Here is a 23,160-nt window from a genome sequence, read left to right as displayed (position 1 = left end):
CTATGGCCAAATCGGGTGGATTGAGGCATTTAACACTAAAATCGGGTCCATCGCGGCTTTTAACATTGCTTCCTATGGGAAATCGGGAGCATCGCGTCGCGGGCATCGCGGGTACGTTTATGGCCGGCCGCGACGCGACCGACGCGATTTTTCAGGTTTAACATGGTTTTCAATGGGAAAATCGCGGGCATCGCGTCGGTCGCGTCGCGGGCAGGCATAAATGTACCCACGATGCCCGCGACGGGCGCCGTTCTAGGTAAAGAGTGCCCAATAAATTGTGTCTGGGCACTTAATGTTTTCAAACAAATTCAGAAGAAAATTCCATGGCATATGGGGTCAGCATTTTTACTCCTTTTAATAAATGCTAATGACTACAAATGCATATACAGTATAGGCAGGAACAGCATTGCATACTAACTGGTGCAGCACTAATACACGGTTGCTACTTCATCCATTGTTCGAATTATAATTTTTAAATAAAGTGTTAATGTTGAATGAGCTCACTTAGCAGGCCCACCCACATACAGTATTTCACACGATTTTGAAATTGTTCCATAATGGAATGCATAAGGAATCACAGAAATGAAACATGCTATATAGGACTATTACCTCATATATACAATGTAAAGTATAAAAGTAAGAAAAGGAAACCACAGTTGGTGCATCGTGAAGAAACAGGCCTTCCTTTCCTGTCTGGACGGATACTTGCCGTTCATTACGGAATTTCCCTCCAAAATATTTGGCGAGACTGAAGTAGACATTTTGACTTAATTACATTTCCTTTACATTTCCTTTGTATTCTCAAGTTTTTAGTTAGTCCACAACTGACTGGTTCATTTAATTTTTTTGAAAACACTATTAAACCTTAAAATCATTTTGCATTGTTGTGATGTAAATGAAGAAAGTCCTAGTAGCTCCAGGCTATGAGAAAGGACAGCCGAATCGTTCCTGCAGGATTATTTCCATGATTGAAATACTCTGTGAAAATAGTACATTGATAAAACTTTTAGAATGTAAACACATTACAACAGGCATATATGTAAAAGCGGTTCTCTACTGCTAACAAAAATTAATTCAAGTGCTCAATGGATCAATGCAAAATGGCGTATCATACAGTATGAAAAATGAGCCTACTATAACCGTAGAGGCTGGAGGAGAGCAACTTTGCATCCTGTATTATGCACTTCACATACATGAATGGCTTCATAAATGGTCCAGTTACTGTATACATTTGTTCAGATTGCTCAATTGGCAAAGTAAAGCCTGAGGACTGAAGTGTATAATGGTTTCTCATGTGAATGCATTTTCTGTGTACAAAATTGACCTCTTTGTAAGCAGAACGTGCTGGAAATGTATAGGGTGACACAACTATAAAAATCATCACAAATAGCTCACAAACGTTCAACACACCATATATTTAATTTCTCATTCACACTTTTGCTGGGAAATATAAATTTTACACATCCTACAATTGTTTAATCATAATAAAATATATATTAGGAACGTTATCCTGCATAGGCGTGGCTAGTATGTTTTCTTATTTAATTGAGATTAGTACCGGTACTGTACACAGTTGTCGCAAGCAAACAGCAGATATTGCACGGATCACTTGAGTTGGGAGCTGCTCAAATAAAAAGAGAGTTTTCTGGGTTTATTAATGAAGTGTGGCAACAAACTCTGTCTAGACACGACTGAGGTGAAAGTGATCACTGTGGATGTATCGACAGTACATAAAGTGGATAAAAGCCGAATGAAAGAAAGCCAAATTGATTGTTATTATGCTATTTACAATGAACAATATTAATCCTTTGAGTGCCAACGTTGCTGTGAGAAATCCATAAAATATCTGCTAAAAATCCTAGCCCCACTTACAGAGACTGTTCTTTTTTGGATGCAATATTTAACTAAAATTCAATTAATTGACTTGGCTGTATTTGTATTTATTTATACTAAAAGAATGCTGGGTTTCGCAGTTGGGTTTCCGATGTTGGAGTACTGGCAGTTGGGTTTCCGATGTTGGAGTACTGGCAGTCGGAATCCCACCTGTCAGACCGTCATACCACATCCTCTAAAACACCTGAATAATGCTGTGAAAATAATCATTCCAATGTACTGGACAAAGCCATATATGAAGGTGAAATATATCATTCACTCAGCTCTGTATAGGTGATATGAATTTGTTTCACCTTGGCATTATAACCTTTTGTAAATAATCTAATAAATACAGTACTCTCACTGGGTTAACATTCCAAACTACCTCCTCCTTTGCCCTAACAATGCCAGTCCAGCTGACTTTGGGTGCTCATGGAGGAGAGAATTGCTTGTACACTGTTAAGCTAATACCACATTTCAAATGAATGGCGGGCTTCTGGATGTATTGTATGGAGCATCACTGTTCTATATGTTATCAAATCTGTTCTACAGTGTCTATGGTTGCTAAACAAATAAATTAAATGCAAAAAAAAAAAAAAACACATATACTGTATACAAAGTTTTATAAAGATGTATACCAGAACTTGACATCGATCAAAACCATTGTGGAGTGAGCAGTTCTTGTGTGAGGGGGTGGGGGTTGTGTTAGTTTATGAAACAATGATGATGTAATGTTAAATTGAGCCTAAGTACTATTGACAAAATATATTTGATAAATTACAAATTCAATATATACTGCCAAGTAGCACAAAACTCAGCAGCACATAGTTTCTTTGAGATAGAAAATCTATAAGGAGTGATAAAGGATATAAGGATCTATTATAGTTACTTTTTCATTGAATGGTGGATCAAAGAATAATTAACATATAGCAGTTTAACTGGAGCTGAAACAAGATGATCTGAGCTGCAGGACATGACGTTTTAGCTATGTAATTTGCACTAATTACAGTGTATTGCTTGGAAGTGCTAGGAAACCACACCACATATTACCTAACCATTAAGCTTCCTACACTGGCAGATAAATCTAAAAAGACTTGTGTAATTGACAGCCGTCACTAAAGTGTTTATTTCAAGGGAGAAAAATTGCCATACTTTACTATTCAATTGTAGGCCTCCCGCTGCCATTTTGTCATTCACTCTTATTCCAAACATCTTTATGAAGACTGAACTGCTGAAGCGGCATGGATTAATATATTTTTATTATTTACAAAAAACACACACACACAAAAAAAAACAACCTATGTATACTGGACAGAGCCCAGGACATTTAACGCATGGGGTTTTTAAATCACTAAATAATTCAAAAAGACATACATGCTACTAATTTCCATTATTGCTCGGTATTTACATTCTGGCTGCAGAACTGTGACATATGGAATTTACCGAACAGATCATTTCATTAGAATTAAAATGCACAAAATGATTTGCAATAGCATGTGTTTATTGCACAACTGTTCAGCTGTTGAAGTAAACATGAATATTCTAAATGATATATTTAGATTATGTCATGCATTAAATCAATGAAGCTTTTATTTTAGTTTACTTTTAGGTTAGGTCATTTATAACCAAAGAGGTTTTACACTTTAAAAAATAGTGGTAGACCTTTGTCTATGTTAGTAAGGCCCACCACCCTACTTGTAGCCTCTCTGTGCAGGTCTCATACTGGCATCGTGCAGATTCCAATAGCTGCGGGTTTATACAGGTGTTCTGTTCTCCCAGGGTAATGCGCCTTGAGCTATTCAGTTCTGCTTACACCTCTGGTAAGAGAACTGCTCTGGGCACTTTGCTGGGAGAACAGACAGCACAGATTAACCCACAGCCAACTGAACCTGACCCTACAGCGGGGAAGACACTAGGCAACGCTGCAAGCAATGCAATGTTGTCAACAATTTTCCATGACCTCCCTGACAAATGATATGGTGCATACACACAGAGTGAATTTACAAAGATATCGTCAGGGGCAACATACAGGAGTATGAGGAGATCCTCAGATTGAGCTGCATGTACTCATAACAAAGGACGTCACTAACGATCCACGGGAGCGCACATAGGTAGCAATATAGTGCGTACACACCGGGTGATAAAGGCCAAAATGTCATTATGACTACAGTACTTGTTTAACATGCACAGCTTTTAAAATGTCATCTTGTTTGTACGCATCTTAAGTCTGTCGGCACCAAGAATTTTGTTTGGCCAAGCAAGTCTGTCTATGTAAGGATGATAACTCTACATTAAAATGCTACACAAAAAAAGTTTTGAAATATTTTTTAGGTTTAACAAAAATATTTATCTATTAATACAATTTTACCCTACAAAAGAAGAAAAAAATAGTCTTCCAGAACGGTTTCATTTTCTTATAATGCGTCTACATTCAGTGTCATATTACAGCATCATTAATCTGTGTGATAGACACATTAGTGATGTGTCTGACCTCAGAGATTCATTATACAGGGTCACATCTGCATTACTGGCATATGATTGGTTTATATTTTAACTGGAAATCAATCGTAGATGAATGAAAAAATACTTCATTATTGCAAACAACAGAGCTCTATATACACGTTTTAATGGTTAAAAACGATACGACTAGAGATATATGTAGCCTAACTGCTCCAGCAATGATTTTACACATACAATTTTGATTTGGTATTAACAAAAGTTAATTTTAGATCTGGAAGTACGGTACTATCAATCTAATACAATCCAATTTGTTCCACGACAGTTTGAAAACCGATGTCTCTGTAGCAGTCAGCAGGTGGTTTGAGTAAACAGCTTTCTCATTCATTCTTTCTACATTTAGTTTTCGAACAGTCGTTTGTAAGAGGGGTATGGAAAGTGTACTGTAGGTAATTGGAATTTCACAGTATTACAACTGAAGCAAGTGGCGTTATGGCATTTATATCTAAAAGTATATTAATGTCTGCTTTTTGTTGTTTACCACCTCTCAGTCATTATTCTACAAATTCTAGAGACATTACCTTATTGGCTCCACGTTTCAAGAATGTCTGAGCAAATCTTTCCAGAACACAGTTGAGGAATCCTGCCCCAGTTATGGATATGGTCCCTCTCTGATTGAATTCTGTCCTAAAATGGAAATGAATCATTATGTGATAGAACTTGAGAACAAAGACCAAGACCCCATAGAGGGAGAATAGAACCTGTGGTGACTGCAGCGAGCTTGCAGGGGGCTTTGATGCCCTCGCACCCCTGTCAGAGTAGCGGCAGACAGGATTCCGACCGTCAGGGCTCTATACCACACCTGAGTAACTTGAAGCCAGGGACATTCATACATAAATTATGTAAAGTACTGTAAAGATACAGGTCAGCCACTCCATCTTGCTACGAATTTATTTTCGACTTTCTTCTATCTGTAAGATGCGTTTTTAGGAGGCGTATATTGGTGCACATCACAGATATGTAGAAAGTCTTCAAATCAATGATCATAGAAACCAGGGCATTTTAGGTGTCTGCAACAGTCACAATTTTATGTTTAAAACTTTATCAAGACCTTAATCGCTAATACAAACATTGGTACTTGTGAGTTATCTGGGCGCCCGATTTTTTGATTGTATGCCTTAAGTTAAGGCATACAATCAGATGCGATGCGATGCGATGCGATATCGCATCGCATCGCATACAACCAAATCGCATGCGATGCGATGCGATGACCCGATTTTACCATAGGAAACAATGTTAAATGGGCCTTAGAGCCCAAATAGTTACCCTGAACTCTGAAATGGCCCCCCTAATTGTTTACGCCACCCCACGATCAACGTCAACCCGAAGCGTGGCGAGCGCAGCGAGCCCGCGAGGGGCGGCGGTACGCGTCCTCCGACCTTTTCATGCCCTACTATCCACTAGGGCGTGGAGTGAGAATAGAATAGTGTGGCGAGCGCAGCGAGCCACCGAGCCCGAAGCGTGGCGAGCGCAGCGAGCCCCGCGAGGGGACGCGGATACCTTCACAGCTATACGCGTCCCCTCGCGGGCTTCACAGGTGTCCATGGCGACGCGGACACCTGTGAAGCCCGCGAAGGGACGCGTATAGCTGTGAAGGTATCCGCGTCCCCTCGCGGGGCTCGCTGCGCTCGCCACGCTTCGGGCTCGGTGGCTCGCTGCGCTCGCCACACTATTCTATTCTCACTCCACGCCCTAGTGGATAGTAGGGCATGAAAAGGTCGGAGGACGCGTACCGCCGCCCCTCGCGGGCTCGCTGCGCTCGCCACGCTTCGGGTTGACGTTGATCGTGGGGTGGCGTAAACAATTGGGGGGGCCATTTCAGAGTTCAGGGTAACTATTTGGGCTCTAAGGCCCATTTAACATTGAATCCTATGGAAAAATCGGGTCCATCGCATCGCATCGCATCCGATTTGGTCGCATGCGATGCGATGTGCCCGATCCGACTTCTAAATCGGGCGCCCAGATAACTCACAAGTACCCAAACATTATACAAGTAAATAACAAATCATGCTCTTGTTGGATTTTGAACATACATTTTGTAACTTGTGAGATCATATTAATTACCCAGAAACTACTATTACTAATAGCCTTTCCTGAATGCCATTAAGGCAGGAAGTTGACCCAATCAGTAACCACACTAAAGAAAAGACATTAAATTGTAAATTTTTCAAATAACATCTATCTCATTACAGTTAACAGTGGCCTTCAGTAACCCAATAGTTAATAAGTCATCATGTTTTAGATAACCTAGCTTGGTGCCAATCATTCTGTGCTCAGTTTGTATATGTCCAAAGCTGCTTTCACACATAAGTGACCGGTATAATAAGTCAGTGCTGCAACTTAATGTTGGGCTGAGATATCCACTCCTAACATGTGCTCTGGCCCTTCAGATGTAGTGCACATGGCTAACGAGGAATGTTCAACACCATTCCTAAGACTATGGGCTAAGAATATTTTTATGCAGATTTATGGAGGAGGATGAGGAGCGGTCTTTATTTTTCATTGCCTACTGTATTTGATCTAATATCTTACATGTTTCACACTGATTGTAACATTATTATTGTAAATGAATATCAAATGCTAGAGTGAATAATCATGAAACATTTGTGGGTTTAAAACAATAATTACCAGTTATTTATATAGCGCACCTAAATTCCACAGCACTTTACATAGAAAATGTGCCCATTCACATCAAGTCCCTGCCCCAGTGGAGCTTACAATCTACATTCTTTACCAGCACACCAATTTGTTGGGAGCCAATTAACCTACCAGTATATTTTTGGATTGTGGGAGGAAACTCTGCAGTTAGGGCCATGGTGGGAATCGGCCCCTGGTGCTGTGAGGCAGTAATGCTAACCATTGACAACATACTAATCATTTTAACTTCAAAAGTTCTCAATCAATAAGATTATGCTTTTAAGTGTACCCTCTATAATGCCTTTCAGGACCGGTACTGAAAATAATGTCACTATGTTGACTAAGGAATTGACAAAAATAATGGTACATGCGATGCGATTTTTTATCGCATCCTATCTTACTAATGTATGACTTAGCTCATTAAAAAGATAGGATGAGATAAAAAAAAAAAAAAAAATCGCATGCCATTAATGGCATGAGATAGGATGTGATTAAAAAAAAAAAAAAAAAAAAAAAAAAAAAATCGCATTGCATCTATTTAACTGGCTAAGTCACTGAATACATGTAAAAGATAGGATGCCGCCCCCCACTATTCACGCCACCCTGAAGCGTGGCGAGCGCAGCAAGCCCTGCGAGGGGCGGCGGAACGCGTCCTCTGACTTTTTCATTACCCCACTATCCACGTCGGCGTGGAGTTGACTTTATATAGTGTGACGAACGCAGCGAGCCACCAAGCCCGAAGCGTGGCGAGCCCCGCGAGGGAACGTATAATCCATGTAAAGTAATCCGCGTCCGCTCGCCACACTTCGGGATGGCGTGGATAGTGTGTGTGGGGGGGGGGTGCGTTAAACACACACAAAAAAAAAAATTTTAATCGCATCGCATTTCCTTACGTAGAAAATCTGTGCGCCGTGCTAGGAAACAAGTACCAAAATATCACAGTATTACAGAGATACATTTAAAATCCTACAAGTGCTTTAGGTACAATTAATATGTTCCCTTTAACTCAGTAACAAGTCTAACTGTACGTTGGGAATGATTTTATTTCTGTATCTATGTACAAGCAGAAGCAACCTGAGCTTCCTGTATATTTATAGCTCAACTCAAAGCAAGACATTAAAGAATTCAGAAATATATCATTGGGTTGAAAATACTTTATTGCTTGAAGATTCAAAATAGCATTTCTCCAAACATCAGGTTTTACATTTAAGTAGTTCCTTACAGCATTTTGTGTTCTATATCGTCTACAGTATTGTACTGTAGAATATGCTGAAATGTTACAAAAAAAATAAAATATATAGATTAGATTAATGCCATAAATGCATACCACGTAAAAATTTTTTTTTTTTTTAGAAAAACCATTGAAAGGTAGTTTCAATTGTTCCACAGGTTAATATAATTTTCTGGATCCAAGTGCACTGTAGTAGAAACATCAACATAAGTTATTTATCTCACTGAGAGCTGTGGGAATGGAAATCCACCGGAGAATATTGATCACTTATTGATTGCTGTAGTATAACACGGTGAGGAAACACCATTACAATGACACAGTCATGGAGAGCAGTCTATTAATGAGATTCATCTACTAAATTATTGACTAGTTAAGTACAGCAGCTCTGTCCTAATTGTTTTCCTGATGGGAGTTTAATTAAAGTGTCTTTGATATAAAAACCCTTCAACTGTGGACAATAGGTCAGATGGTCTCCCAAAGTCTAATTTGGTGAAATAACCCTCTAATTGACACTACCTACATAACAGGCTGATTTAAGGGTCTGTTGCAAGACATGCTCAGACAAACTTGAGCTAACATAGAACAGAGTGAATGGCTGGATGTTGGTTAAATTAGATTAGAAACTCCGCCATAAGCAAAGTCCCCCTAGTAATAAATGATCATGGACAGACATACACACATACATACATATACATACCTTATTATTACTTTTTTTTAATACATACATATTTATTTTCCGGAACTCTGTGTCAAACTTTGGCACAAAGGGACACTAGGGGGACTGCAGTGATATGGACCCATATCTAGAGGGTGTGGCCTGCCGAGGTCAAAATAGTTGCAGCCCGTAATTTTTTTTTTCTGAAGCCAACTAGTGGGCAGGTAGGCAGGGCAGACAACTTAAAAATTATAAAGAGGCTTTGTGGACAATTTTGTGTAAAACTGAAACTTTCTTGTAAAGCAAGAAGAGAAAAAGGATGTCACTTTGTGATGCACCGAAAAAAAGAAGAAATTTTTATTAATAAATAACCTTTATTTAATATTTCTTAAAACTTTTGGCAAAAATATAAAAGACACAATACACACAATAGACATAGACAAAAGTAAAAAAGGATAAAGATATCCTTGACTCCGTGGTGTCCCACTTCACAATATTTATATATGTTCAAGTATCGGTACTTCAATATGTATTTGGTGCATTCACTGTTTCCACAATGGTAACTGGATAATATTTATTTTCCAGTTTTCCAAATATTAGCGGTATCACTTTAGGTACCTATAAGGTTCACAACAATTTATATATCAATTTAGTCTGTGGCGTGAGGGTAACCTAAAAGTATGTGGTCTCACCCAACAGACTGATATACTTAGAACCTATGCAAATGAGCCTGTTAGTGGCAAAAGTATGCACAAGTAGGTATAAATGCCAGAGATAACAAAAGGCTGTGTTGCCACTACGGTACCAAAGACGGTACTAAAGTGAGCGGTACTTTTAGTACTTTAAGTCCGGTCTGTGTGCCGGAGCAGCGGGATTTGTAGTGAGCGATCGAGACACGCTATGTCCGCTCTCGTCACTCCAGCTGAAAATAATACAGCCGGTTTGCACTACACTGCACGTGGGGAACTGAATCAGTCTGTAGGACTGTCAGCCCATGTGCTAGGCATCAGATCTGCGGTGCGCACCGCGTCTGCCTGCCGGATAGGTGCTCGAATGCACGCCGCTGTGAGTGCCGCTAATAGGAAAAAAACAGATCAAAATGCATTCATGGGGGGAAAAGGAAGTGGGAACACACTGCGGAGTGTACGGTCGGCGTACGCTTCGCCAGTAAGCTTCGTCAGGACCACCTGAGTGTTTGTCTGGAAGCCCTTTAAGTACCTGCCCTATCATGCATATTCATGAACCTCATTATCGTTAACTCTATCACCTGGAAGTCAATTGGCCAGGGGAGAGTTTTGTCAGTTCTACAGCTGATCAATGTTGTAATGTGGGACTTCTGTGTTATCATTTTAGATTTATTTACACATCCTTTTGGAGGAGACGAGTTTTTTCTCTTTTTAAGGGAATTTGTATATATTTGTATACCTTTTTAATAATGGAATTATATTCTTAGTATGATACTAGAGTTCAAAATGTAGTTTAAATTTGGCCTATTTTAAATGATGGAAAATATGGTGAACCAACACAGTGTCATGATCGGCCACCGTGTCGACTACAGTTAAATAGTCATGCATGTAATGAATTTTTATTTTATTAAATCAAAACATCCAGTACCAGAAGTCATCGGGATAATATATAATTGTTCCTGAATTGAATCATTTTTAAAACAGTTACCACTTTATTGGTTATAGTAGGCATTATAGAACATAGAATCTCATATTGTGCATACAAAGAGGTCCACACATTCCATTCCATATGCCTATATAGTACTCCAAGGATTATGTCGATGGTGTCAGTGTGGTGCTGCGACAAGTTTACAATGACATATCCATTAGTTCCATGTTTTGGTCGACACGTCGACTTATAAAGATTTAATTATTGAACATAGATCTGGTGGATCTGATAGTGTTATGGTCTGACATTATTGTACTTCTTTTCTCTATAGTTAGAATTGTGACCAGCACGGTAATTCTGACACAATTAACCTGTGTCATAATCTTGTATGGTGTCGACTATATTTTTCATGACGCATTGTGAATTCACAGTGTTCAGTGACAGGGAGGGTTGAGATAATATGGATGATAGAATATAGTGGGAGTAAGGTTGTAATGACAGCAGAAAATAGTAATATTATATTAATTTGGTGAAATAACCCTCTAATTGACACTACCTACATAACAGGCTGATTTAAGGGTCTGTTGCAAGACATGCTCAGACAAACTTGAGCTAACATAGAACAGAGTGAATGGCTGGATGTTGGTTAAATTAGATTAGAAACTCCGCCATAAGCAAAGTCCCCCTAGTAATAAATGATCATGGACAGACATACACACATACATACATATACATACCTTATTATTACTTTTTTTTAATACATACATATTTATTTTCCGGAACTCTGTGTCAAACTTTGGCACAAAGGGACACTAGGGGGACTGCAGTGATATGGACCCATATCTAGAGGGTGTGGCCTGCCGAGGTCAAAATAGTTGCAGCCCGTAATTTTTTTTTTCTGAAGCCAACTAGTGGGCAGGTAGGCAGGGCAGACAACTTAAAAATTATAAAGAGGCTTTGTGGACAATTTTGTGTACTCTATTATTGTACTGTATAACGATGTAATAATGATACAGGTATATTGTCAGTATACTGTACTGTAAGGTTGTGCATAGGTTTCTGGTTAATAATGCCACACAGATCATCATGGCCCCTCTGCCTCCTTATAGCTGAGACTTCCATAAACCGTACATAGATGCTTGTTCACGTGACAGGTGCTAAATAGGAAAGTTACATTGTAGTAGTCTTCATTTTCCATCAGCACAAAAAGGAAGAAGCCTATTGTTAATAAATCCTATTTCAAGCACATCTATTGAAACCCGGAACAAAACACCTCAAATACAAGGCAGCTCTGTACACATACAATAACAATACATAATCATAAAAATCTCGGTCATGCAGTAAATTTTGCTCTGTAAATCAACAGAGGCAAAACACATCCCTGACATTTGGACTAAACACAAAATCCAAAGCAAGTGAAGGCTGAATATTCATTTTAGTATTAGCCAGCTAAGAAATTTATTACTACCGGAGCAGCATGGTGAACAAGGATAAAAGTTTACAGTGACCAAGTAATCTTACGCTGTAAAATACAGGACCTTATGCTCTGTGCAATCAACAGCATCCAAAAGAAAATAGAAATGCTATGGAATCAGTGGTGCAACTATAGTCCCGCAGCCCCCGCTGTGTCGGGGGGGCGCTAAGAAGGTGTGGGCACCGGGGGGGGGGGGGGTGTTCCCGCCCGCCAGCGCTTCTGTCGGGTCCCGGCTCCTGCCCCTCCCCCCTCCTTACCCCGTTGCCACCGTTTCTAACCAGGACACGCACCATTTTAAAGGTTGCTATAGGAGGCCGCCGCCTCCTCTAGCATCCTCAAAAACTGTCTGCATTATGGGGGCAGCCATTTTCCGAGTGTCACTTTTTATTAGCAGCCGGAGCCGGGAGAGCCGGGAACCCGGCAGATCTACGTGCCCGGTTAGAGGCGGCGCCAATGGGGTAAGGAGGGTGGGGAGAGAAGAGTTAATTTTCCATGTCACCTGACAGGTGCACTCATTACTGGACCAACACATTTTAAAAGATCCACAGCTGCAGCGTATTCTTTCACTTGATTCTGTGAGGAGACCTGCAAAACATGCACTATGTGGGGTCCTGAGGACCGACTTTAATAACCTGTGCTGCAGATCACAAAGAAATATCACAAATCCAGCATATTAGGTGGCTAAAAGTTCAGATGTGTGCATGATTAAGACCTAAACGCTGCTCTGTGATCAGATAGCCGCTGCTCTGCCAGAGTGAAAACCCATATGTGCAAGGCTGCAAACGGCTTACAAAAATCATGCAGGCATTTGAAACTCACTCACCATCACATGATTATTCCCAATCTGTGCGTAACCCAGAACCCATACCTCCAAACTGTCCTGGTTAACGCGGATGGCAGTGTTACAGCGGGAATGTCCCATTTTTTGGGGATGTTCCCGCATTTATAATAAATAAACGTACTACTACTTGCTGGTACCTTCCTCATGGGCTATATACTGTATAGGCTATTTGAATTGAAATTTAAAAATTTGGTTTGCTGGGTTTTTCTACACCATCTCACTGAAATATGGATTACATATTGGACTATACAGTATATACGTCTATTGTATAAGGTAAAAAAAAAAAAAAAAAAAGGTGAAGCACATACATTTGGGAAATTCTGAAAGATCTCTAAAATGTTTTATTCTGCAAAATAACACTCTGTACACATGGAGCAATGCTATTGCTGAGCAGTATTGGCTTAAAATTGCTCAGCAATTATATTGCTCAGTGTCCCATTTTTATCAGTGACCAGAGATGGTCGCTGATGAAAAGGAGACACTGGCAGGGGAAGGCACTGGAGGAAACAGCTGATCGCCATGAAGCTGCTAGAGAAACCCGTTGACCATCAACCATCATATGGCTGGTTGCGGGAGCGTGCTCCCGGCTACAGTAGCCCCGTACGCACAGGGATGTGGTCGCTCAGCGACCATATCCACAGCAATTCTTGCTAGAATCGCACCGTGTATCTATCAAGTAGATGGAACATACAGCTGCAAAACAAAAGGAAATGTGATAGTAAAGTAATTTCGGTTTACTGCCCAACATTTTTGGTAGAAGTCTGCATTCATGTGTATTAAACTAGGATAAAGAAATTTGATGGGTTGGCACATATGTGAATACAATGTATTGTAACATCACCACTTCCCTACAGGCTAGATAAACACTTAGGTCGGAGGTAGAATACAATTGAGGGCATACATTTGCAGCCGAATATGCATAGCAACCGGCGCACTTTCCTGGACCAGGATCTCAGTCAAAAGTATTCACTACTCCATATGGTAGAGCAGCAGTAGTTATCAACCTCGGTCCTCAATTACCCCCAACAGTTCCTGTTTTCTAGGTCACCCAGCAGGTGCACTCATTCCTCACAGACATTTTAAAAGATCCACAGGTGGAGCTAATTATTTCACTTGTGATTCTGTGTTGAGACATGAAAAAAATGCACTGTTGGGGGTACTTGAGGACCGAAGTTGAGAACCACTGTGGTAGAGAGCACTTCTGAGCTAATCGGGGTGTAAATCGGCTGGGCAAAGGGTGAGAGAAGGGTTGCTGGAGTTTAAACACTGCAGCAATAGCTATTTGCACCCTTTGCCTACTACTAATAGAATTCCCCCATAGTAGTTGAAACACATGATGGCTGCAAACACCATCTCAGGCACCAAGGGAGGGATTGGTGAAGAAAAGAGTACTGTATTCCCAGGAAATACATTTATAATGATTTATCAAATTCAATACATGATTATTCTGAAGATATAAAAAAGGAGATGAAGAACATTGAACCCAAATACTCAGTAGTGTTACTGGGAGTGAAGTGCCTTTTTCATACCATCCCAGAAGCAATTGGCAGACATCATAAAGAATTGTCACCCAAACATATTAAAAAAAATTAGCACACACAATCTTTACAAAATACCATATATCGCTCTCTGCGAAGAAATGAGAACAAAATAGTCCATAGATAGACCAATAAAAGTCCTTCTTCTATTGCGATGATGGACATAAAAAATAAAGAGGAATGGAATGTGTAGTACATTCAAATATTTCTTAATTAGATCAATTCATATAAGGATGGTAATAACGATTTCTATGCTGAAGCCTTTTAAATAAGTGTGGCGTACCATACTCACACCTATTGAAGCAGGATCCACCTATAAAAAGGTATCTTTACGGTGCACCAGAGTCAATGGCAGTAACCAAATCGAGAAGGGGTGTGTGGCGGCTGTTCATCAGTAAAGATGGCGCACTGGAATAATGGAATAATGTCCCCTCACCCAAAAAGGGGTGGTACCCGAAATCACAGATTTCCCTTTTTTTCTAGTTTTTATTATTGTGGATCTATTGGAGGAATTGAGAACAGTACACTTATTTAAAAGATTCATCATAGAACTCACTATGGACATCACCATGAATTGATCTAATGAAGATTTGCTATTTAGGTTGATGGAAAGACAATTGGATACTGTAGAGTCCATCATCGCAACAGAGGAAGGACTTTTATTGGACTATCTATGGACTTTTTTTTCTCATTTCTTTGCAGTGAGCAGTGTATGGCATTTGTAAAGGTTGTCTTCTGCATCCTAATGCAATATCGTATACACCAAAGAATACTTTGTACATGCGTGGTCATTTGCTAATCGGCATGGCTGCGAAATTCACAGTCCTGCGAACGGGTCTGAATTAGGTTTATTGTCTTTCTTAAATGAGCCATTAGTACAGACATCCCAATATGTTCTTAGTGCATGATTCAGAGAATAAAGTAGAACACATTGCCACAGCAGCTATGTGTAAAAACGGTAATACAGCCTGAGGCGTCTGTAGGAAATCGACCCCTCTTGCCAGCATCTGGGATCCAAGCATTGTATGCAAAGATGCAGCAATGGATTAACATTGCTATCATTGGCTGCGATGTTGGCAGCAATGGTTATTTCGGTAACTGGGGCCAAGAAATCTAAATTTCGGGAATGCTGGTTAGCTCTGCTTAGATCGGTTCCAGTTGGAGAGAGGAGAGGGCCGGTGTGCAGACTTTGTGTGGACCCCCTACACTGACAGCCCAGTAGATTTTGGCTCTGTGCCATGGTCTACTGTGTACAAGCAGGTCTCTGAAAACATGGCATCACACCTCGTTACTGGGGAAATATTCCCCTGAAGAAATCAATAGGAAAAACTGCCACAATACCAGGCAATTTCAGTCTGCAGCAACAGCTGACGCAGGGTTATGTATAATGGGTGCAGGGCAGTGCTCAAAGTGAGTGCAACAGTATGGCATGCCTAATGACTGGCGACCTAGACATAGCCAATCATCTATACTGTAACCTTGTCACTCTCCCTGTCCCTGTATCCTTGCTGTCACCCTCCCTGTCCCTGCTCGACAAATTATATGTGGATACAAGTACTAACTGTGGAGAAAGTGCTACAATTATTTAAAGACAATTCAATCCAAGTCCACTGGGATGTGAATATTACCAACTAGGTTAATACAATCCATCTAAAATGAGAAAGAATTATAACTAAAGCCCTGTACACAAAGGGCGACCTGGCACTTTTGCTCAGCGACATGCTTAAGCTTGATCGCTCAGCACACATCGCGGGTGACCCACAATGCTTTGTGCTGAGCAATCGTGCTAAGCGGGGCTTTGCCTTATTTTAATAGGCAAACCCCCACGATCTAGGAAAAGCCAGTGCAAGCACTGACTTTCCCTGTGGGAGATAGGGACGTGCTGGACCGCGCATCACCATTGCTGCAGGGCATACTCAAGGAGGGATCCATGTTCCTTCTCTTTTTTGATCACATTGTTCAGGAAAGGGCCTGAAAATTGCTGTGTGTGTATGCCCCTTAAATGAGTACCATATATATTTATTTATAATTGTTTATTTACCGTGTCAATCTGATACACAATGGCCCTCATTCCAGTTGGACTTCTACCCTGCACGTTCCCTGCAATGGTTGGAGACCATTGAATGATTTTTTTTCCCCGCATGCAAGGCTGTGAATGCATGTTACCATGTGTAAGGGGAAGGGCGTTCATGCAGGTGGCATTTAGTTGACTAGCAAAGCTGCGAATTTTGCAGCTTTGCGGGTCAACCAGAATGAGGGCCAATATATGTGATTTTTATGGAATTGTTAATAACTGGTAGTGTATTTTTGCAGAAATGATATATATTGAAAACAGAGACACCATTAATTACTATATAAATAGTAGACCTTTTTATTTTGTATTTTCTACCATTCCAGTCTTCTGTGGTTTAGTTTGCACATTATTACTCGAGTATTAATGTGAATTTTGTCTCATACTGTGTGGATTTATGACTCATTCCATAGGGCATAATGTGTAATTGGCACTAGTACTAGATAGTATAAGGGATCCTACTATTGTGAGGCTTAATGTGTACAAGATGTATATGGTGTGGTACACTACACTTAAAGATACTCCCCTTTTTCCAGAGCGTCCAGGCATGCGCATAATTGAAAATGCTACATAATTGGGAAATGCTACTAAACTAATTGAGCATCTACCACTATCTGTATGTATGTTGTTAGAGGCAGAAGGGAGCCCATATTAGGGGGAGATGTGGGTCCTGATATGCCACATGGAGTAGTCCGGGGTTGCTCCAAGGTAGGTAGCTCTTAGTTTGGATATATCAAGTAAGGAGCCATTATCATGTGGCTCCTTGCTGGTTAATCGTAGACCCAATTTAGGGTAACGGTGGTGTGGGGTGCGGTGCTCCTGGACTGGATGGGCTGGGTGGCTTTAGTGCGGCATGCCCTTACATTCTATTAACACTTTTCCCTCACTAACACTATCTCTATCCTATTTTAATTACATTCATTTATCTCTCTCTTTTTATATAGCTTCGGCTTCCTATCACTAATTATTAACACTTAGTATATCACTGGCATGCCGCGCTGGGCTTCCCAGCTTATGATGGTTTTTTGGGGTGCAGCACCCTGCACCTAGATATAGCGCTAGGGACCCCCAATATACAGAGAAGCCTTGACGCGGCTTGGGGGCATAGCATACACCTGCGCAGGTATATGTAACCAATATCTCTGAATTCTATTATCATGTAGTGTTCTAGATTGGTTACTAGCATTGCTCAGTGTGTTGAGGGAAAAAATGTCTTGTTTTACATGCGCATAATTGAAACCTTCACTTTTCCATACCCCTACTTCCAAATTTCCACTGCGACCACTGGTGCAGGGTGTGTTCAGGATTGGCCCCTGGGGGCCCATGTGCAGCATACATCATGCACTCATTATAGATATGCCATTTGACCATGCGATATGTTGTTTTATGAACAGTTTTGGTTCGGTTTGTGATAAAAGGAGCTACACGGAAGAAGGATGCGTGCCAAATTATACTGTAAATTCTAGCACTCGAGGGACAGGAGGATTTCTTTATTACTGGCTGTGACAGTTCATCTGGTTTCCCTAATGGGTATGTGGTTTATATAAGGACAAATTACGAATGCTCTGTCCTCTTAACTAAACGTCTCAGTAGAATAGACCGCTAGCTCTAGATTAACTTTAGATATAGGCTGTCAGCTCCTGTAGAACTCATAACACTGTGAACAAAGTATCTCAGCAGGCAAAACATGGGGAATGAGAGACTTAGAGCAGCACAGGGATGACAGGAGAGAGCTATACTCATCAAGAAATTCCCACCATCACACCGACAGCTCTTAACCATAGGCCAGGCATGGCCAAACTATGGCCCTCCAGCTGTTGTAAAACTACAAGTCCCATCATGCCTTGCCACAGTTTTGCTATTAGGGAACGCTAAACCTCTGGTAAGGCATGCTGGGATAGTTTCACAACAGCTGGAGGGCCACAGCTTGGACATGCCTGCCATAGGCAATCTAGTGATTTAAACATACAGGCTTCAAAAACCCAACATTCATATGGGGTCATCATAACCAATGCCGTTTCTCTTCCCTAGCTTAGGTGTAACTCCGCCTGAGGTCTGTCTAGCATACTCCACCTTGACTAGTCTTAAAACTCTGATTACCTTCAGCTGACTTCTCCCACCACCCCCCACAGACCAATACGGATTTTCAGAACCTCAGGTGAACATGTGGAGGTGGAGTCCTACAAGTTCAATACCTGCTGTTTGCATTGAGGCCCTTATTCTAGTTTAGTTTTCCAGCTAGGCTGTTTTAGCGGGGCGCCATGCCCTGCCCAATTTTTAAAGGGCAAAGTGTGCCCTGCATCTCTAGCAGCACCCTGCTAGAACAGCCTGCTGCCGATGCACACGGGGAAGCCCAGACCCCATGTTGAAGCCTGGTGCTTCCCCGGCAGTAACTTCTACTGGGTCTGGCCCACCCACTTTGGTGACGTGGCGGGACGGTCCCACCCCTTTGGAAACATCGGAGGGCCAGCACACCGACATCACCAAAGGACGCACAGCTCAGGCCACCAGGTCATCAAAGTGGACGGGCCACTTTGAGCATTAGAGTGCTCAGATCCTACTATGCATGCTCAGATCACAGGAAAAATAGCGTGGTGGGCATTTTTGGGGCAATTTTAGCAGCACAGAGGCCAGCTTCGAGGGATTCCAAAAGGAAAGTATTAAAACAAATGGGTGCAATAATTTCCTTTTCCCCATCAACATCCTTAAATTGCAATAGGCAGACTCATTGGTGCCCCCCATCTCCGCATTACATGCCTCATTACAACTCTATCCACTTCATAATTAATCTGGCCCTTACGCCCCCTCAGATCCCATTGCCTAATAGTACAGCCAGCCCTGTAGCAATACTGTCCAGGACATTAACACGACTTGCTTTGCCATTTCCCTGTTTATTGTAGTTTACCTTGAAAAGTTACCTATTTTCAGTAGTGCGTACATAGACTTTGTTCCCAGTTTGTAATCTACCTGCTTAAACTCTGCGTACCGCGTAAGACCATAAAGCTTATTATTTCACCTCAATAACTGAACGGTTTCCTGCGAGTATGTTCATACAGCGGAAATCCCAATTGAATCATGGAAAACAGTGTGATAAATACTGATTACGCATAATTGTTATGGCACTAAACCGCGCTTACCTGCTGGTCCAAATTCTGACTGCATACAAATTCTGATAGTCCTACCATCATCTTTAACATTATTTTATATGGTATATGTGGACATTCATGCATGCTGGCTATAAGCCATATATACGATACAGATCTATATAACCAAAAGATTTATTCTTTGTACAGTGTAAGAGGTTTCATTGCTTTGCCACATCTTTCCACTGTCTTGGTTATACTCTAACGGAGAAAGCATCGGCATTTATATGATGTGTGCCAGGTGTGCAGTGCACATGGCCCCTAGGTCCAGAGAGACCCACACTGTACCCATAAAATTATACTTACCTCTTGAGTCCCATGGGGATTGGCTCTGCAGACAGAATCATTGTGAAAATTGTGCAGCTGCCATTTCTTAATGGAGATGTGCAGAGAGATGTTCCTGGACACTTGCACTTGCGCAGTAGGCCTTACACAGCTGCCAGAGAGGAGAGGGCCTATACAGAGCATGCATATTGACTTTCTCCTGTGAGAAAGCTCTTGACATAAACAACACTACACTGGCAGAGAAAGATATTGGAAGGACAACACTCTGGACACTGAATGAATATTTGGCCATTTTTTTCTCCTTGTATATTGTTATGTCAACTTCAAAAGGTTTCCTTCTTATAATTTAAATAGACATATTTCAGTTTCACCTGAAGATCAGTTAGTACAATATCACTATACACCAAGTGTCCAAATTATTATGACCACCCCCTCAATACAATGTTGGGCCACCTTTTGCCCTTAATACTGCATGGATTCTTCCTGGCATGGAGTCTATGAGATGTTGGTAGGTGGTATGAGGAATTTGAGATCATATCCGATGAGCTGCACTTTCAAATTCCTTAAGATTTGATGGTAGTGGATCCAGCTGCCTGATGGCCCGTTCGATCTCATCCCACAGATTCTCAATTGGATTGAGACCTGGTGATTGTGCAGGCCAATTAAGAAAGGTAAAGTCTCTGTCATGCTCTTCGAACCATCTGCGGACAATGACAGCTTAATGACAGGGAGCATTCTCCTGCTAAAAAGTATCCGTCCCAGCAGGGTACACTATTAACATAACAGGATGTACTTGATCTGTGATAATACTCAAATACCCATGGCCATTCAGACGTTGTTCCACTGGAATCAAAGGACCCATACAATGCAAAAAAATATCCCCCAAACCATAATATTGCCTCCACCAGCTTGAAGTGTTGTGGCAATGCAGTTGGGGTCCATGCTTGCATACTGTTTTCTCCATATTCACACCCTGCCATTTTCATGTTGTAATTGAAAATGTGATTCATTGGACCACATGACCCTTTTCTAGTCATCTACTGTCCAATCCTTATGCTCCTTTGCGAACTGGAGACGTCTCCTCTTGCTCAAGGCAGACAGTAGAGGCTTTCTAACAGGTGGTCGGCATATATAGCCTATGCATTGTAATGTGCGGCAAACAGTTTGTTCAGAGACCTTCACAGTTGCTCCTTGATTAAGATTCCTTGCAAATGAATGCATACCTCCCAACATGACCCTCTCCAGGAGGGACACATTGCTCTGCTTCTGCACTTACCTCTTAATTTATAATTGCCATCAACTGTGTTGAAGCACCTTTCTCAGCAATTTACCTGCTCAACATAGGTGATGGTAATAATACAGTAAGAAGGAAGTCCCGGAGCAGAGCATTGTGTCCCTCCTGGAGAGGGTCATGTTGAGAGGTATGTGAATGTACTGTTGCTCTTCTGTTGGACTGGACAACTCTGGCAAGTCTCCATTCAGATAGCCTGTGACGACCACAAGCCTGATGTTGAGACACGGTTTTCTGCTTGGTAGTCCACTCTCTGTAAACATTAATAGCTGCTGCTCTTGAACACTTCACAAGTGCAGCCATTTTGCTGATACTGGTTCTGATGGTTTGAACGCCTACAATCATCCCGCATACAAACTCAGTTAAATCACGTTTTTGGCCATTTCTTTGAAAGCAACACAGTACAATTGAGGCTTCACTTGCCCTGGATTCCCTTTTTATAGCTATCTCGCCCTCTAGCGGCAACAACGTGAAGTTATGGCCGATCTACATATAAGTGTCAAGTGGTCATAATAATTGGCCACTCAGTGTATATCAAAGGCTAAATCCTACTTACCTTTTTTGGAGGTGAAGTACCACCATTGAACACTAGAGGCCACTCAAGAGGACAAAATTACTTCCTAACAGAAAGTGAAACCAAAATGATGTTTCAAAGCAGATAGCAACTAAGCAATCATTGTGACAGGCTTTTAACAAGTTATTAAGTCATTAGTAATATTATGAGGAAGAATTAACAAATATTCCATGTAAAGTGCTGCAGAGTTATAAATAACGTAATAAATTAAATATATCACCACCACCACCACCACATAGTGCTCTTGGTACCAGTACAGTAGTGAATAGGTCTGCATTACTGATCCCTTACCAATTGACATTCTCTTTGCTTTCCCTGTACACCGACTCCTCATTCATTGATGCATACTGTGCCCAAGTTAAGCAGCGGCTCTTCAAAGTCATTACTCTTGCCTTGATGTCCAACCATGATTCTTCTTCCAAGTATATATTGGGCACTTTCATGATATTGCACTGTGGAACAAGAAAATGCAGGCAGACCCAATTCAGGAAGGAGATTTAAAGCTGAACAATTTGACAGTGCAATTTACTTTTCATATAAAATAACTTTCCACAGTACTGTATGTGTTGGTCTGTGTCCCACCAGACAGCACTGAAGTAGTATTTATATATGCATTATAATAAGCAAAACAAATAGCCATCAAACAAACATGACAGAGAAAAGGAACATGCCAATGCAAAACCATTTCATTCAAATTCTATCCCCATTAAAGAGCGATCACACCATTTAGTGAGGCAAGATCATACTATCCTACTTTTGAAAACTAGTTTCAGGGAGATTATAGAGATTATAGTTGATAGTAGAATTTAGCAAATTCCTTTTTACCCCAAAAATGTAAAAAGTATAATGTGGGCTAGGTGAAATGAGGGAGATTGTTAGACTAATGAGGGAGAGAGGGAGATTGCTGTTATTTCATGGAGTCTCCTGCAGAATGCAGGAGGGTAGGCAACTATGGGCAAGATACTGTAATCCAAGTTGCCAATTAGGTTTACCTTTAATGGCAAATGAGTTAGGATTTCATAATTTAGCTTTAAATCACACTTATTGGTAAAATGCCTTGTAAAACAAGATTAAAGCGAGGAAAGACAGCTTAGTAAAGGCATTGTGAACAGAGCATTTGACCAACAGAAGGCAGAAATAACGTATACTGTTGATAAATACAGGTCTATGCTTTGGTGGAAAAGAAACAGTGGGGGACAGATACCTGGGTATCTGAAAAGGGCGCCTGTATGAGTCTGTTATGCCAAGCTGCAACCGGTGAAAAAAAGGGGGTGTCACTTCCCTAAAAAGGTATACGAAGTGCAAACAAGGGATGGTTGCGCTACACACTAAATGCAGGTATACAATTTAAAATTTAAAAAGGACATTTATTGCACAATAGTATATTTAAAACATAAATGAAAATAGCTTAATAAAG

The 23,160-nt window shown here is 40.9% G+C and overlaps 1 protein-coding gene across 1 annotated transcript in view; it reads right to left on the bottom strand.

The window, feature by feature from the left end:
* Positions 1-336: 336 nt before the first annotated feature.
* The window catches only part of PRELID2 (PRELI domain containing 2), a 71,586-nt gene continuing 48,762 nt past the window's right edge, over positions 337-23,160 (bottom strand). Inside the window, exons 4-6 of the mRNA XM_083181914.1 lie at positions 22,035-22,195; positions 4,911-5,016; positions 337-978 (exon numbers count right to left, since the gene is read on the bottom strand). Of these exons, the coding sequence (XP_083038040.1) occupies positions 922-978; positions 4,911-5,016; positions 22,035-22,195 (324 nt within the window). The 3' untranslated portion in view covers positions 337-921. The remainder of the gene's footprint in view (positions 979-4,910; positions 5,017-22,034; positions 22,196-23,160) is intronic.

This window comes from Crinia signifera, chromosome 4, assembly GCF_055691185.1.
Source record: "Crinia signifera chromosome 4, ASM5569118v1, whole genome shotgun sequence".
Lineage (NCBI taxonomy): Eukaryota > Metazoa > Chordata > Amphibia > Anura > Myobatrachidae > Crinia > Crinia signifera.
This window is presented reverse-complemented; position numbering and strand designations above follow the sequence as displayed.